At 44.4% G+C, this 17549-nt stretch overlaps 1 protein-coding gene across 5 annotated transcripts in view; it reads left to right on the top strand.

Annotated features, from left to right (window-relative positions):
• Camk1d (calcium/calmodulin dependent protein kinase ID) overlaps positions 1-17549 on the top strand; it is a 326503-nt gene that overhangs the window by 294700 nt on the left and 14254 nt on the right. For all 5 annotated transcript variants that reach the window (XM_042685946.1, XM_042685947.1, XM_042685949.1 and 2 more), the window contains exons 6-7: positions 379-454; positions 16009-16121. In XM_042685946.1, coding sequence (XP_042541880.1) covers positions 379-454; positions 16009-16121 — 189 coding nt within the window. The remainder of the gene's footprint in view (positions 1-378; positions 455-16008; positions 16122-17549) is intronic.

Raw genomic sequence — 17549 nt, 5'->3', positions numbered from 1 at the left:
CCAATTATCTGTACACACACACACACACACACACACACACACACACACACACCTACCTACCTACCTACACCTACCTTTGTATTTTTTTTCTAGTTACAAAAGCCAACTGATAACATGGGTCATTTATTATCGTGATTGTTATTACTTCTTTATCCTTGCTATTTGGCATTGAACGTGAACCCAGGCCCTTATGCATATAGAGTATTTGCTGGGCCAATGAACTGGGCCCCAGCCCTCTGTTCACTTGTTAGACTCATAGGCTGTTCAGACCACATAGGAAATGGGGAACACAGAAACTCCACACTATAGAACCCTCATCATTGTCTACAGTCTTGGGTATCTACATTGTCAGGCCTGTGTCTCTTTGTCATCCTACAGCTCCTGAAGTTCTTGCCCAGAAGCCTTACAGCAAAGCCGTTGACTGCTGGTCCATTGGAGTGATTGCCTATATCCTGTAAGTTTTGTTTGTCACCTTGGCTTCTCCTCCTCTCCTCCTACTGCCTTTCCTTTTTTTTTTTTTTTTTCTTTTGGCAGGTCTGGGTACTTAACCTCAGAGACTTGTACTTGCAAGCACTCTACTAGCTAAGCCATGCCTCCAGCCCTGTTTTTTTTTTTTTACACTGGTATTATTCAGATAAGCCTTGTTTTTCACCTATACTCATGCCTGGACTGCAGTCCACCTATTTTATACTTACCATAATAGCTGGGGTAAGAGGTATATGCCGCCACACCTAGATTCTTCCACTGAGATGAAATCTCGTGGTCTTATCTCTCTGGGCACACCTATAACCACAATCCCCTAGATCTCACCCTCACACATAACTGAAGTGACAAGTGTGCCCCCACTGTACCCAGCTATTAGTTAAGAAGAGATTTGTGTGGATACTGGGACTGGCCTTGAATCGCAGGCTTCCTGATCTCAGTCTCGGATTACAGGTGTGAATCACTGATGCCTGCCCATCACCCCTCACCCCTTCTTGCATTGTGGCAAATTATAATTATCATGAAGTTTGCCATTTTGGCCATGTTTAAGGGTACAAATCAGTGACATTGTGTATATTCTCAAGATTGCATCATCATCATCACTATTATCCATTTCTAAAGCTTTCTGTAAAAAATTATCCAAAAGTAAGCCTCTATAAGTAAGTGTCAGTAAACGTCATACTCTCTTCCCACAGCACCTGGAAGCCTTTACTCCACTTTCTGCCTCTACAAATCAGACTTCCTTAAGGGATTCTTATGAGTGGAATCACACAGAATGTGTCCCTTTGTGCCTGACCTGTTTCACACTGATCACTGATTGCACCGATTAGGTTATGCCTAATGTAGCCTATGCTAGAGTTTCTTTCCTGCTTCAGGAGTGTGTGTACCCCACTCATCTGTCAACCAGCATTTGATTTGCTTCCCCACATCATGGCTGTTGCAAACAATGCTGCTGCAAGCTAGGAGGTTCCAGTACCTGGCTGAATCCTTGCTTTTGACTCTTTGGGGTATATAAATAAATCTATAAGTGGAACTGCTGGATCCTATGTTTTGATAACCACGGCAGCATTTTATGTTCACACCAGCCACTCACAGGGTTCCAGTTTCTCCACACCCATTGCCATCACTTAGATCTTCCCTTTGGAGCATTGAAAAAAGCAGTCTTTACCCACATAGCATAGGCTACTGAGGGGAACAGAAAATGGAATGTGTTGGCACACATCCAATATGATGGGTTTGGTCCGGCACAAGTTCCAGGAAAATAAATTTCCTTTCTCAAGAGTCACTGAACATCTCATGGTCTGAACTCAGATCATACCTTCAAGGAGATTTTTGTTTTTAATATTTTTATTATCCTTAAGTAGTTGTACAAAGGAGTTCCCATTCAACTTTTATGAATACAGTGTGTCTTGATGTCACCACTTTCAGCATTCTTACCCTTTCCTCCCCACCCTCCCCCTTCCCTCATTTTTCTTAATTGTATAGGATATGCACTGAATTTTTGACTGCATTCTCCACCCCCCTCTTCTCTTTATTTAGCTTGACCTCACCCTACCTCTTTCAAGTACCCAAAATTTCTTGGTATTTATTTTGTTGACCTTTTGGTTATTTCCCTAAGTGATTCTCGGGGATGCAACATGCTGCAGAGAAAACGACAGCTTTTTCCTGCTATGGAACTTGAGGAAAATCCTGCAGATCTTTCTGCCACACCAGAGGAGGCAGGCCAGAGGCATGAGAACAGGCTAGACAGGCTCAGCCAGCCTTGGCCGTGACCTCTGATCTCTCTGCCTACAAAGAATTTGATGCAAAATAATTACCGCAATTCCTTCCTTCTTCCTGACTTCCTTTATTGTTCACTTTTTACAGTGAGGTTCCAGACATGCTGAGCTGCCCACGTGGACAGCTTCACAGCTCTGTGAGCATGGGGCTAGGCCTGCTTCTTTTGCATGCTAGGTTCATTTCCCGAGACAAAAGGCAGTCCTCATTCCTTTGAACAGTTGACAGCTGACTTTCTGGAATGCATATGGTGCAGGGAAGGAGCATGAGACCAGGCTCCCATAAAGAGAAAGCAGTATAATCTCCAGGCCCAAGCCTAGAGTGTCACAGTGGTGGGCAGGAGGAGTGCTGGCATAAATAAGAATATTCCAGGCCTTGACAGCTGACAGCCATCATTTGGCTATATTCTTATGGCACATTGTTGCATTGCCTCATTCAAGCCACCCTGGGCCCACAGACTGGACTTTGGCTTTAGAAAGTTAGAAACTGAGATTTATTTATTCAGAGAGAGAGAGAGAGAGAGAGAGAGTGTGTGTGTGTGTGTGCGCGCGCGCGCTGGTCCTGGGATTTGAACTCAGGGCTTAGGTGCTATCCCTGAGCTTTTTTGCTTGAGTCTAGAACTCTGCCACTTGAGCCACAGATCTACTTCCAGCTTTTGTGGTTCTTAGTTGGAGATGAGAGTCTCACAGTCTTACCTGCTCAAGCTCAGGCTGGCTTCAAACCTTAATTCTCAGATCTTAACCTCTGGAACAATCAGGATTACAAGTGTGAGTCACGGACATCGAGCTTGTTTTATGCATTTTGTTCAGATTCAGTGCATTGACCAGAACTTGAAAGAAGCGCGCGTGTGTGTGTGTGTGTGTGTGTGTGTGTGTGTGTGTATGTGTGTGTATACTTCAAAGAATATGTGTGTGTGCATGCATTTGTGTGTGTGTGTGTGTAAAAGAGAAAAACAGAGATAGGGAGGGAGGAACACTGTAGTGTTCATTTAGGAAATCACAGCAGGCTCTGTTGCTCACATGCATGTCCATAAACACATATTCTGTGAGCATCCAATTAGAAGCAGACATTTTCCTTACAGACAGGCAGTTAAGGGATGAAGTTGGTGGGCTTAACTGTTTATAAAGTCTGTCATAGTCCCCACATTCCCCTTTTTTGCCAATATATGTGTGTGTGTGTGTGTGTGTGTGTCTGTCTGTCTGTTTGTCTGTCTGTCTGTCCAGCAGCTATGGACCCATCCTTTCCTCTGCCCCTCCTTTCTCCTACTTTAAAGACCCACCACCTGCTGTTTCTTTCTGCCTTCTAGCATCATGGTTTTTAGCTCAGTAGGCATAGATGATTGCTGACAATTCCTAGATTTGCCAATTTTGTTTATTGATTACATTTCAGCTTGGCTGTTTTCCAGGGAGTCTCAGAAAGGCCTGTAGGTCCCATCTGTCATCTGTACGAAGTCTTCCTGTGCCTGCTACCTGTCCTCTGTGGGTTGTGAGGCCCCTTAGTATTGGCCTCAGATGCAAGGCCTTGCAGGGCATATTTCAGACTTGTTTGTGGGCTCCTGACCATCTTTCAACCACCTCAGAGACTAGATTGGATTGGGAATGCCAGTGAACTTAACACATCTCCTCAAAATACTCTGTTTTCAAAGGAGGTGTGCAGAGCATGGAGGAGAGATGTAGCAACAGTGCCACTGTGGTCATGGGAGCTACTCCCTGCCAGTGACATTAAGCAAGATAGTTTCTACCAGTGTCTGTGGTGCCATCTTATACAGACCTAGGATAGTGAGGGACATCAGGAGAATTTGGAAAGGAATAACAAATAGGCACCACTTTTGCATCCTAAATGGCACAGCTTCCAGCCAGATGGAAGAAATTTTATTGCCTCTACCCTCCTATCATCTCCTGGAAACTGTCCTTGATGTATGCTTGGGGCTATTTAGCCTAGAGCAGGCAGGGCAGGGGACTGGCAGCCATTCACTTTACTAACATTTACCGAACCTAATACTTGTCAGATAATCTGATGGGGTACTGAGATGGATTCATTACCATGCTGGCCTCAGAGGCTCTGGAGACAACAGACAGCAAACACATAAATTACAATCCAGTCTCCTGGCTGTCATGAAGTGGCCTGGGACTAAGCCCTGAGCTGCCTGAGGAAGCTTCACAAGCAGGGGACAGCCACCTGGGTTTGGAGGACAGGCAGCAATCTGCCCAGAGAGATCCAGTCCAGTCTAATGAACAGTTCTATGTATGTATGAACAGTATGTATGTATGTATATATGAGTGTGTGTATGTATGCATATATACAAATAAGCATATTTTAATATATTGTATACACTCACAATATATGTCTATTTATGTCTATATAGGGAGAGACTATATATAGACAATATATATGTGTTCTCCATCTCAATAAATAAGCCAGCCATTGTAACTCAAACTGTCATCTCCTACCTGTGCAAGAGGCATAGGTAGGAAGATCATAAAGATCATAGCCCAAGGCCGGCATGAACAACCGCATGAGACCCTCTCTGAAAAATGGCTAAAGCAAAAAAGCACTGGAACATGGCTCAAGTGGTAGACTGTGAGGCCCCAGCTCAAACCTCAGTACCAACTAATTAATTAGTGCTGAGAAGGCTTTGTGACTAAGCAGAGGAGAGATTCCAGCCTGCACAGCATGTCTGGTGGAGGTAGTTATAAGGGATCCCGAGATGTACATCCATATAGCACAGTACCCTGTGACCCCTTTCCGGCTTCTCTCCTCCCCACATTCTCAGACTTTGCATTTGAGTCTGTCCTGTCTGTTAAGGGAATCGTAGGGGTTTCAGTGGGGGCTTAGGACAGTGGGGTGTATAGTGAGTGGCCAGGAACTAGGGGAGTCCAGGGCACAGGCACTAGCAACACAATTGCTAATCTACCTGTCTGCCTTTCCATCATAACTAGAAGAAGGAAGAGAAGGTGCAAGGCAGGAGGAAGGAGAAAAGGTGGAGAGGAGGTAGAGAGAAGGAAATAAGCCCAGGAGAAAGAATGAAGCCAACCACGTACAAGACGAAGTTAAATGCAAAAATTAAATCCTTCTGGGCTGCAGAATCCACCCGTACAGCAGGATGTTAATCTCCACACTGGATGTCCCCTTCCCCCAACACACACACACACACACACACACACACACACGCACGCACGCACGCACGCACACACACACACACACACACACACACACACACACACACACACACACGGTCCTGGAGTCTGAAATTCATTAATCATGAGAATGAATGTTCACTGCCAAAAGTTGCACTGAGCTTCCTAACTCAGCCTTCCTGGCTGTTCAGTGTTCTCTTTGCTCCTTGTCAGTTTCATGGCCAGCCAATCAGGAAGAGGCTGGGAGCCTGTATGCTAATGACCCAGACTTTTTCTCAAGGTGTTGTCTGTCCCAGTGGCTAAAGCAAGAATCAAAGGGTTGGCCCCTTTGATTAAGCCGCTTCTGTCTCACACTGGCGGGAGGGAGCCATTTGTTCTCCCCACCCCCCCTTTCTTCTCCTTCCCATCCCTCAGTCTTCACCTCCAGCTGAGCATAAACTGTAAGCAATGCATTACTATTTCCTTCTAATAGTCCCCTCCTCTCTTGCTCAAGTACTCCCCTAATCTGCATACCCATTCTCAGCTTTGAAGACATTATCCAAACCTTAGGGCTTAGAGAAGAAGGCATTTATCTGTTATATTTTCATTGACAGGCCATTGTTGGGGTGCCCTGCACATAGTTTTAATATGTGAGCCCTCCCTACTTTCTCCAGCTTGCTGTCTTCTAAATGTGTAAGGAGAAAGCTCTGGAACTACACTGATAGACATAGTCAGTCATCATATTGATGGTCGATGAGGTCATTGGATTGCATTTGTGTATTGAGTTAGGTCTCATTGATCATTCTAACCTTGAAAGCCAGACAATGTGCTCTGACCCGTTTGCTCACTAAATGGACAAAAATAAATGGGATAAAAAAAAAAGTGGACAAAAATAAAAGGGATAAAAAAAATGGCTGCCTGGTGGTCCCTGTGAGTCAGAGACTTGTGTTGAAAGGAAGAGTACTCCAATGTAGGAGTTGTTTTGCTCATTATTTTGACACTGTGGCCTAATTACATACAAGAATTCTTCCATAGCACACGGGCTTTTGATTAGCAGTTCTCAGGGGACACTGGAGCTGTTCTTAGAGTTAAGGGTGGCTGGGCAAGATGCTCAGAAATATGGGCAAGTTTAAAGGCAGTTCGAGCCCATTCTATCATCACAACACAAAGCACAAAATAAGCGACCATGATGGCATCTCTTGGCCTCTCTTCTTAGAAGCTTAGGTGACGATGTGGGTAACTCTGAGACTTTTCACAACATTCAAAAATATTTACTTCATCTTCATGATTCGAGTGTGGGACAGAGGGCAGTCCCTCCGGACTCCTCCTCCGGACTCTTCTCTTCCTCTCTGCCCCTTGCATTGTTCTTCCTGGTCCTGAGCAGCGGCTTTCCTACTCAAGAAGGTTTTAGCCAAAGACCTGAGAAGGATTAGATAAAGATAAAAGAGAGAGAGAGAGAGAGAGAGAGAGACGAAGGGTGTAAGGATATGGAAATTGGTATTTAATGGTTGTTAGACAACCTGTACTTGGTGTTCTATCTCTAGTATCTATATATCTACATATCTAAATCCATCTACCTATTTATGCACCCATTCCTTGATATTCCCTTCAGTCTTTCTGCCCATCCATTCCACCCATCCACCTGTGTGTTTTATATATTATACATGTTAGCATATAGTACATATTACAGTATCTCTATAAAATTCACAAAACAGCCTCGAGGAGAGAGAATTTCTTCAGTGTCATTCAACCAATACTTAGAAGAACCAACATTCGAATCTGTCTTCTTTTCTCTAAATCCCAGACTGAGGACACCATGTGTGTTAGTCAGCTTTCATTGACTATAATGAATTACCTGAGGGTAATTAACTTATGGGGAGAAAAGGGTGACTTTGACTCACAGTTTAGAGATTTCCAAGATTGGAAAAACCCATGACTTTAGGTCACTGGTGGAGGTGTCAGGTATTGATGACAGGGAACACATGATATAGCAAACTGCTCATTTCACTGCCAGGAAGCAAAAGGAAGAAGAGACTAGGAGTCTCTCAATTGCCCCCAGAGCATACACCTAAGACGTGAAGGTCTCTCACTAGGCTCCACCACATAAATGTCTCACCAGCTCCCAATAGCATGATCCTGGGGCCAGGCTTTTAGCATGTGAGCCCCAGGGAAACTTTATCCAAGTAACCTCCTGGTTAATGACTCTGAAAGCAAAAGCTGACATCAACCCTTTGGAGAGCAGCACAAAGCCATCCTTGGAAAATCACTTCATTCTTCTAGAGCTTTTCTGCTCAGGTTTGACAGAAACAGAACTCTAGGTTGCCGCTCTGTTGCATTTAAAAATTGCAGGTAAAATATTTCAAATAAAGTTCAGTGCCTCCGAAGCATATTTCACAGGTACTTAGAAAATTTTCTCTATATATCTCACTTTGTTTCCTAATTCTGTAGTCAATGGGGCATGCCTGAAGTCCTGCCCTGTTCTAGTAAGTTCTGCAAGGCCTTGTCAGAAGAGGACTTTTTCTTCTTTATATCCTCTTCACAGCTCTGCCTGGGAGCCCTGCACTAAATTCAGGCCATTTGCCACAGTCATATCGGAATTTGATTCGATGTAGACACTGGCTCATTTGTCTTCAATCCTTCTCTGCCAAGACAGGTCTGTAATGACCTGAGGTCCTCTCCCTCCTCCAAATCTATCTTACAGGAAGGCAGACTGGGGAGAACATTCGGCATTGATTTTATCACTGCAGGCACCTGCGCTGCTCTTTATTTCTTTGGCAGGTCCCATGGCCTGATCTCCAGCTCTGTTTCCACATCCATAATACACAAAACCTGACACTCCCAAACTTCAGAGGCGGGCTGAGAAAAAGAACCTGGAGAGAATGTCCCCTGCAGTGACACATCTGGCTGGATTTCTAAAAATTAGTATGACTTGCCTCAGGAAGGAGTTATACAAAGAATTAAAAATTCTGTTCTGTTCCTTAGGTTAGGCTGAACCTCTACATACTTATTTCCTCATAGGGAAATTAAAGATTGAAAAGGAAAAACTTAGCTAGATCTACGTTAAATGAGACAATATCCGTAAGGTGTGTAGCCTAGTGCCTGCACACAGTGACTGCTCACCAGTTAGTAACTATGGTTACCAACTTCTTCAGGACACAGTCACCATGGCTTCATTACTGTGGAAAAGTAAATATTTCATTTGTCTCATTTTAGTAGCATGCTATTTAAGTCTAAGAACAAGATTAAGATGGTGTGTGTGTGTGTGTATGTGTGTGTGTGTAAACAGGCACTAGTACTGAGACTTGAACTCAAGATCTTATATTTGACTTCTTTGTTCAAGGGTGATGCTCTACCACCTGAACCATACCCCTTACTTCCAACTTTTTGCTAGTTTAATTGAAGATAAAGAGTCTCTCACACCTTTATACCTGGGCTGGCTTCAAACTAGTATCCATGCCACCAGCACCCAGCTTCTAAGCTTATCTCAGATTTGCTGCTGTAAGAGCAGCATTTCACACCGCATTTGTGCTTCATACCCTGCTGTAGAATTAGGCAGAGGAGGCCTTTATCTGTCCAAGATAGTGTCCAGGGCAGGTACCCAGCTCTGCTTGTAGCCCTGAAACTATCTTTTCATCTCTCCGGGACTCATTTCCCAGTGTCCTCCATGTGAAGCAATGATTTCTGGACCCCAGAATAAAATCCCATGACTGTGAGAACCCCCTGGCTTTGCAAATGACTTCACCAAATATGCTTTTGAGTTCTGGCCCAAGGTTGAAGGCTGACTGCATCCTCCAATGAGTAGTTCGTTGCCGGTTGGAGGCACTGCACTGAGGGAAATTGATGTTGGGAAGGAGATGTCTAGCGCTGGACAAATGGGAGCTCAGAGAATTTGTTGACAGTTTCTGTGCTCATTCCAATCTGCCTTGAAAGGGGTAATTTGTAACAGCTCCTATTGACCACCAAAAGGCTTCAGGGCAATAAAATAAAATAGACTAACTGGTCATTATTACCCTTGGAGCTTGAACACAGGATTTCTTGCTCTCACTCTTTCACTCACAGTTGGTGTTCTACCACTTGAGCCACACCTCTGCTTCTAACTTTTTGCTACTTAATTGGAGAAAAGAGTCTGAAGGATTTCTCTGCTTGAGCTGGCTCTCAACTGTGATTTCATATCATGCATCTTTGGTCCTAAGATTATTATCTTCATTCATTCATTCATTCATTTACTTATTTTTTTGCAGTGCTGAGGATCAAACCCAGGGCCTCAAATATGCTAAGCAAGGGCTTTACCATTGTGCGACAACTCTGCTTAAGTCAATTTAGTATGTGCTTTTGCATGCACACATGTATATGTGCATGAACACACATATATGCAAATGTAAGCATGACTGTTCCATGCAAACCATTTTCTGTTCATCAAGAACAACCAATTAACAATATCCATTAAATCATGTTTTGTGCTAATGAAGTGTTCATTTTGGAGTTTAGTGCGGTCCATCTTGTCTCTTGTCCCCAACTCTAATGAAATGCTGTGACAGTAAGGAATGTTTCCTGCCATGCCTGCAGAATAGTTAATGCTCAATCAGCCTTCAGTGACATCCAGGTGATTTCCTGATCAGCCATTATTTTTTCTTCGTTTCCAGAGGAGCCTATGTTCAGGGAAGGCAAAAGTAGTTCAGGAAAGAGAGCCCGGAGACAGTAGCAGCCCAGGCTTTGTTTCACTTCTGGGTCAGAAGGAAAGAAAGGTCAGCCTGCTAATGCTCAGTGGCACTCATGCTCACTTACAAGATTGCAGGAGCAGTCAAACCAGAGGGCAGAGCCTCACAGCTGCATCCTCTCAAAGATCCCACCTCTTAATACCAACACCAGTTCAATTTCAGTGAGTTTTAGGCATTCAAATCATAGCAAGCACTAAGTAAAATGTGTGTATTAGCTACTTAAAGCTGAAGACCTTGCAGTGCTAGAAGATCCAAAAGGAAGTGCTTTTTTTTGGGGTGGGGGGTGGGGAGAGGGGTCAGTCATGGGGCTTAAACTCAGGGCCTGGGTGCTGTCACTGAGCTCTTTTGCTCAAGGCTAGCACTCTGCCACTTTGAGCCATTTCCAGTTTTCTGGTGGCTCATTGGAGATAAGATTTCTCACAGACTTTCCTGCCCCAGCTGGCTTTGAACCACAATCTTCAGATCTCAGCCTCCTGAGTAGCTAGGATTATAAGCATGAGCCACCAGTACCCAGCTTGGAAGTGCTTTTTGATTGTATGCTTTACTATGGGCATCCCAACTTAAGTGAGAGATGGCATTGCAGTATGTTTATGATTTGCATTTCCTTGATAATTAGTGATATCAGTCATTTTTCCTACTTGTTTGTGAGCCATTTGCATCTTTGGCGAAATCAAGGAAACAAAGTCCTGTGGGTCCTGGTGATAATGCTGTTCTGTAGCCACTATGGAAAACACTATGGAGATTCCTCTCCAAAAAATTAAAAATAGAATTACCACCGGGTGCCAGTGGTTTATACCTGTAATCCTAGCTAGCTACTCAGGAAGCTGAGGTCTGAGGATTATGGTACAAAGCTAGCCTGGTCAGAAAAATCCATGAGACTCATTTATCTCCAACTTCCAGCCAAAAAGCTGGAAGTTGAACCTGTGGTTCAACACAAAAGCTCAGGGATGCTGATCTGAATTCAAGCCCCAATAACTGGCACAGAAAAAAAAAATAGAACTACCAATGCAATCACAAAAGAATTAACTAACCTAGAAGAGCTATTCCAAAAGAATTAACTAATCTAGAAGAGCTATAGTGCCCATGCTCATAGCAGTACTGTTCACAATAACCAAAGCAACCTAAATATCCATCAGTAGCATGTATAGATAAACAAAACGTGGTTACAGATAATGCATGCTATGACTATACCTCAAGAAGAAACTTGTTACATGCTACGGCATGGTTGAACTCAGGCAGACGCTGTGTGAAGTGAAATGAGCCAAAAACAGGAAAGCAAATACTGAGTGATTCTCCTTCTGTGAGGTTTGTAAAAGACAGCCTGAGAGCCTAAGAGTTACTTGCAAGAGCCAGAGGAGGAGAAAGGATGTTACTAACAAAGGCAGAGAATTTAGGTTAAGCAAGGTGAATAAGCAGTGAAGATTACTGTACACCCTGGTTCTTGCGGTCAATGTGTCAGTCACTTTCCATTACTGTGACAAAATATCCAAGAAAGCAACTTAGAAGGAGGAAGGATTTATTTTGGGCATATGGTGTCAGAGGTTTCACTCTATCCCTGCTTGGCTCCGTTGTTTCTGGGTTATGAGTGAGGCAGAGCATCATGATGGAAGGTATGGTGGAACAAAGCGCCGACCTCATGACAGGAAGCAGAAAGAGCCAGGAATAAGACATTCCCTTCAAAGCCAGGGGGGCCTGGTGACCCACATCCTCCACTTTGGGGTCAGGGAGGGCACTCAGCTCTGAATTTAATCAATGAATCCATTGGTGACACAGTGAGGGGTCAATAGCGCCACCAGCTGGAGAGTAAGCCTTCAACACATAAGCTTTTGCTAGGGACAGTTCCTATCCAAGCCATCAAACTCCACAGTACTATAGCATGCACGTAAATATTGAGAGGATAGCTCTTGAGCCAGAGACATGCCTTGAATAGTAAAGTGCCTGCCTAGAAAACAAAAAGCCCTGAGTTAAAACCCCTACTACCACACAGTAAAAAGAGAGAGCTCATGTGAAGTGTTCAGATTGCAAACACATAAAGTACAATAAAATTAAGGCAACTTTCAGTGAAAGAACTCCCTACCTGCTGTCAGATGTGGCTGGCTCTTTTCCCACCACCGTTTCTGATACTAGCTTCTTCATGTCTTTGCTCTGTCACCTCTGACATAATTAGGGGAGAGAAACACAGGTGGCCAAGGTGAGCTATGGTCAGCATTTGGACCTCCTATCCGAAGTCATCTGGTTTTGCATGGATACAATACATGGCCACAGACAAACAGCAGAAGAACATGACTTCCTGTAGGGTAACGACCATGGTGTACCCACAGGGCTTTTCCACTGGAGCTTTTATGCTATTCTTGCATTTCAGTTTCCAAGAAAAACTTCTCACTGCTGGATTAGGCAGGGTTGACCATCGTCAATTTTCACATTGAGTTGTGTGAAAAGCTTTCTCCTTGGAAAACTTCCTCCCTTGTGGAGTGGGTCCATGGCCAGGAGTGGCATTGTGGGTAACCCAAACCCAACGCTGCATTTATCCTCAGAGCCAGGCCTGCACATTGAGTCCTTCTGGAATGACTGAATGACGTGGGATGGAGCTGTCTCCACCCCCTCCTATAAGGGGAGCATGCAGAATGGGGAGGTAGGAGAGGTAACAATTGGAGGTCACTGTGGTCTGGGGCAGGGGCCCACTTTCTTATGTCTTAGATCTGTACCACTGTCTGCTTCAGAGCCCCTCCATGGAACCCAGGAGCTAATGAGGCAGGCCCCTTCTTCTAGAGGGTGTGCATTTAATCCAAGTCTTTGTCCAGTGTGAGCTACAGACAGGGCCTAGGTATTGAGGATCAGAAGACCAGTGCAAGACATGACCGGCCCTCAGAGCTCATGATCAGTGTAGGAGCTTTGACTGGTGTAGGAGCATGCAGAGAAGGCCTGGGTCCACCTGACAGAGGTCAGCTCTTCCTTGTAACATCCTAGCTGCTCTTCAGGGGGTTAAGGAAAGGCTTGCCTAGGCCCTCTGGACTTCCTGGATGATGGTTCCAAGGCTGCAATGGAAGTTTCCTTTCCTTTTCCCATCCTTTCCATCTTTTCTTTCCTTTTCTCTACTTTCTTTCTTTTGGTTAATTAATTATTCATTTTTGAGATCAGGTCACACTATGGATCCCAGGCTAGCCTCAAACTCCAGAGCTTCCTAACTCAGCCTCATGTGCCACCATTATGCATGGGGAAATTCAATGTCATCTTGAGCCATAATGTTTTGGGGCTGGAGAAATTGGGAATGGCTTTATCCTCTTTGTGTACCCACAACGACATATAATTTAGAGGTCATTTAAAGGTTGGGGTATAAAATCAGTAGTGTCACAGGAATTCTACTAAAGAACACAGGGATTAGAAGTGCTTTGAGGCATCCAGTGACCACAACATTACAACCATCCACCACCAGCACATGTGGATGGACACATCCATCTTGTTGGAAGCTCCACACAAAGCTGTCCATGAAATCACCTGGTCAGAGACCTCACCGTCCAGTTTTTAGATGGGAAGAAGCCTTTACAAACTACATTTGCCATTCTGGTTTTTCACAAGTCTAAGTCCTCTTTTTATTTTATTTTTTCTTCATCTCCTTTTTTTTCTTTTATATGCTTGTCCTAAAACTTGAACCCAGGGTCTAGATGCTATTCCTCAGCCTATGTGCTCAAGGCTGTCACTCTACCATTGAGCCACAGCTCCACTTCTGGCTTTCTTTAGTGGTTAATTGGAGATAAGATTCTCATGGACTCTTCTGCCCAGACTGGTTTTGAACCTTGATTCTCAGATCTCAGCCTCATGAGTAGCTAGCATTGCAGGCATAAGCCATGTGCACCCAGCTTCATACCCTTTTTTATATTTATATTTTTATTATTCTTAAGTAGTTGTATTAAGGGGTTTCATTTCAACATACCTGTTTATGGATAGAATGCATCTTGATCATGTCACCCCTTCCATCATTTTCCTCCACCCCTGTGAACCCTCAGTTTTTTCTAGTTCCAGTAGCCCATCCCAGTCCTGAGGTAGATTCATTTCCTCTGTCATTATACCTCAGTATACCCTCATCAACATGGTAGTCTGTACAAAAAAAAAAAAAGGAAAAAAAGGTGGGGGGAGGAGAAACTTAAGATGAAAAGAAATTGGAATATACATTAAGAAAATTGGCACCCAAAGAATAATAACTCTTTCTTGGAATTTTTAAAAAAGATTTGTTTTTCCTTAAAGAGAAAGCCAAACCATAAAGTAAAACATACTCAGTTGTTAATCAACAAAAAACCTTATATATCTAACTTTTAGACACTTTTTTTTTCCAAGGCAAGCTAATATTTTTCTCAGTCTGCTTTTCCCAATGCCCACATTTCATTTAGCCCAAACTCCCATTATGGGAAAAATGTTCCCTTCCATCTTCCCGCCCCAGGGTTTCCTGGGGCAGTGAAGTTTGTACTGTGGTTCCGGAATTGCTGGCTTTTGGTTTCATTTTTACCAAAGGCAGCAAATCTTTAAAGCTGAAATTTTCCAGGCAGAAAGACAGCCGTGGGGAGGGAGGAATAGATGATTTTGAATTTTATCAGCCTGTAGAAAAGTATCACAGCCTTAAACCCTATCATCACCCTTTCGTCCCTCCGCAGCGGGCCTGTCAGAGAGGGGTGCTGAAGAATGGAGCCACCAAGGCTGTTTTCTCCTTTCTCACATTTCTCAGCCCTGAAAGGCCTGCAGCCTACCCAATGCCTGCTAACTTCTCATTAAACAAATCCCAAGGCTGAAGCTGTCTTTGCAACCATGCTGAGCTGTGTGGCAAGGTCCATGGCTTTTCTGGAACAAATATTCCTTCCACTTTACACCTGACTTCCATAGCCATGCACTGTTGTTTCCTGAGGTCCCCTAACTCTGGGGTCTCAGCCTCAATGTCCCTCCATGGCAGTCTCAGCCAAGGATGGCCTCTGCCTCACACGAGCCTCCGACAAGGTTCTGGTCTTTTTTGAAGTGTTTAGACAAACAACTGGGTAAGAGTCACAGAGCCATGGTGGCTTAAAGCCCAAAAGAATATTAAGAATTATCTAGTTAAACCATCTGCATGTTCCCGTGAGGAAATTTTAGTTCCCCAGATTGTATCAGTGGCAGGACTGGGAACAGAACTGGAATGGCAAGCCATGATTGGCAGACTGGTGATTGATTGATTGATTGATTGATTGATGGGTATTTGCTAAGCAAAAAAGACTGATAATGTGCACGCACAGAAACCTGGAACTCAGGGTTGTAAATTTTCCTTTTCTTCCTGTGATAATTTCTTAAGTTAAACCAATCTAGAAGGGTCCTGAAATGTATTGCTAAACATATATTTAGTTCTTCCCATCAACCTATCTGTTTGAGACAGTATTATAGACAAGATTAATAACATTCAAGCACAAAAGGCTATCTGGTCATAGGACTCTAGTTAATTTTACCTAAGGAATTAAGGTGGAAGCCAGACAGTGGGGATACAGCCAGATAATCCTAGCTACTCAGGAGGTAAAGGTAGAAGGATTGGAATCCAGGACTGGCCTTGCCAAAAGCAGGAGACCCTATCTGAAAACAAACTAAAAATGAAGATCTGGAGCTTGGCTCGAGTGGTAGAAGTGCTCATAAGTTAATCCTAAAGTCTGTCCCTGGTATTTCAAAGAAAAAAAGTTAAGGTGGATTTAAATATATCTGTTCTCTCTGAGCCCACCCTCTTTGCTACAGCTTGCTTCTTTGGCTCCTTTGCGTACAGAATGTGGGCTTCCTCCACTGCGATGATGTTTGTGGTGCGCACACTGCGGATTTTCCTAATTTCATCCACAGTGACCCTTCCAGGCTAAGGGCAGGCCCACTCCACTGTCTCTGCCAGCACTCAGATCTGTTACCATCCTTTCTTCCAGGCTCTGCGGCTACCCTCCTTTTTATGATGAAAATGACTCCAAGCTCTTTGAACAGATCCTCAAAGCAGAATATGAGTTTGACTCCCCCTATTGGGATGACATCTCTGACTCTGGTGAGTCTTCCACACACCGCTCCCATGGCGGCCTCTATGATATTTATGATACCTAGTAACCAATGCTGCAGGTCCAGGGACCCGAGACAGACAGGGGCTGGCGAAAGCTCAGAACAACCCCTAGGTCCCTGTCTCATCCATTGGGGAAGCTTTAACAAAGTCCCACAGACAGAGGGGCTTAATCACATGTTTATTTCTCACCATTCTGGAGGACTCAAGTCCAATACCAAGGCATCAGCACAGCCGCTGTCTGGTGAGGGCCACTTCCTGTTCATGGGCAGCTGTCTTCTTGATGTCTTCACCTTGCACATCCTCATCTTAGGACTTAGAATCCCAACATGGGAATTATGAGAGACACAAACAATTGGTCCATGACAGCTCTTGGGGAAGCTTCATGAGCTACATATTTGGGCTTAACCTAGAAGGCAGGCTTGGGACACCTCACCTTAACCCAGACAAGAGATGGTGACTTGCCTATCTAGTCTCCAGCCATGCCTTGGTTTGAGCACCCCAGGAGTGAAATAATATTAGCTAATGCTTACCCAGTGCCAGCTGAGTGCTGAGCAGAAGAGTCCCGTCCATGGCTAACTCAGTCCTCAAAACTGCCCATCTCATGGGGAAAACTAGTGTCCTCGTTTGACAAGAGAGGGAAACTGAGGCCCTGGAAGATGGACTAACTTGACCAGAATCACACCGGTAGTACATACCAGAGCTGAGATTTGAACCCTAATTCTCCTTCCAAGAGGTTCACTATCCTTCCTGAGACATAAAGAACAAAACCAAGGCCCAAGTAAGGTGGTGGTGCAATCTCTGTGGTCCTCAGTTTCCTTACAGGGAGAAAACGACACCCTACCCCCCAGGAAGAGCAGTAGAAGGGAGAGTTGAAATGATAAATGAGATAGTACTTTGAAGACTGATGGGTTGTTCAGAGAGAGCACTCTATTGTTTAGGTTATTTCCTCCTAACTGGAAAGTTAGGCTCCAAGCTCTCAAACCCTAGGAACCCCCATCCCTGGGGGGCGGGGATATTGTACTTCTAAGCTCAGAGGGCACAGCCTTCCCCACCCCCAAGCCCAGTCCAGTGGACAGTGAGCTGCCATGCCCTGCAACGTAACAGGTTTCCACGGTGACACACAGTGTCAGCTTTGGATCCTATGACCCCAGCTGCCAGCCCTCTCCACGTCCCCCAGGGGTGGATTCCTGTTCACTGCAGTGTAGTAGTCCAATTGGACTGGGATCCTCTGTGCCTGGTAATCTCACAGCCCCATTGGTGGATTCAGTAACGTCTGCGGTGTCTGTATAGGGAACATCCCCCATGTGTCTCTCCGAAGAAGATTATGAAGAGCATTTCCTGTCTTCTCTAAACTGAAGGCAGTGGTAGCAGCAGCTGGCTCATGCGGGGGTGCGAGCCTGGCTTTGCTGTTTCTTT

Source organism: Dipodomys spectabilis, unplaced genomic scaffold, assembly GCF_019054845.1.
Source record: "Dipodomys spectabilis isolate Male_0828 unplaced genomic scaffold, ASM1905484v1 ptg000096l, whole genome shotgun sequence".
Lineage (NCBI taxonomy): Eukaryota > Metazoa > Chordata > Mammalia > Rodentia > Heteromyidae > Dipodomys > Dipodomys spectabilis.
The sequence above is the reverse complement of the archived record's forward strand: the minus strand, read 5'-3'. Positions and strand labels throughout refer to the sequence as shown.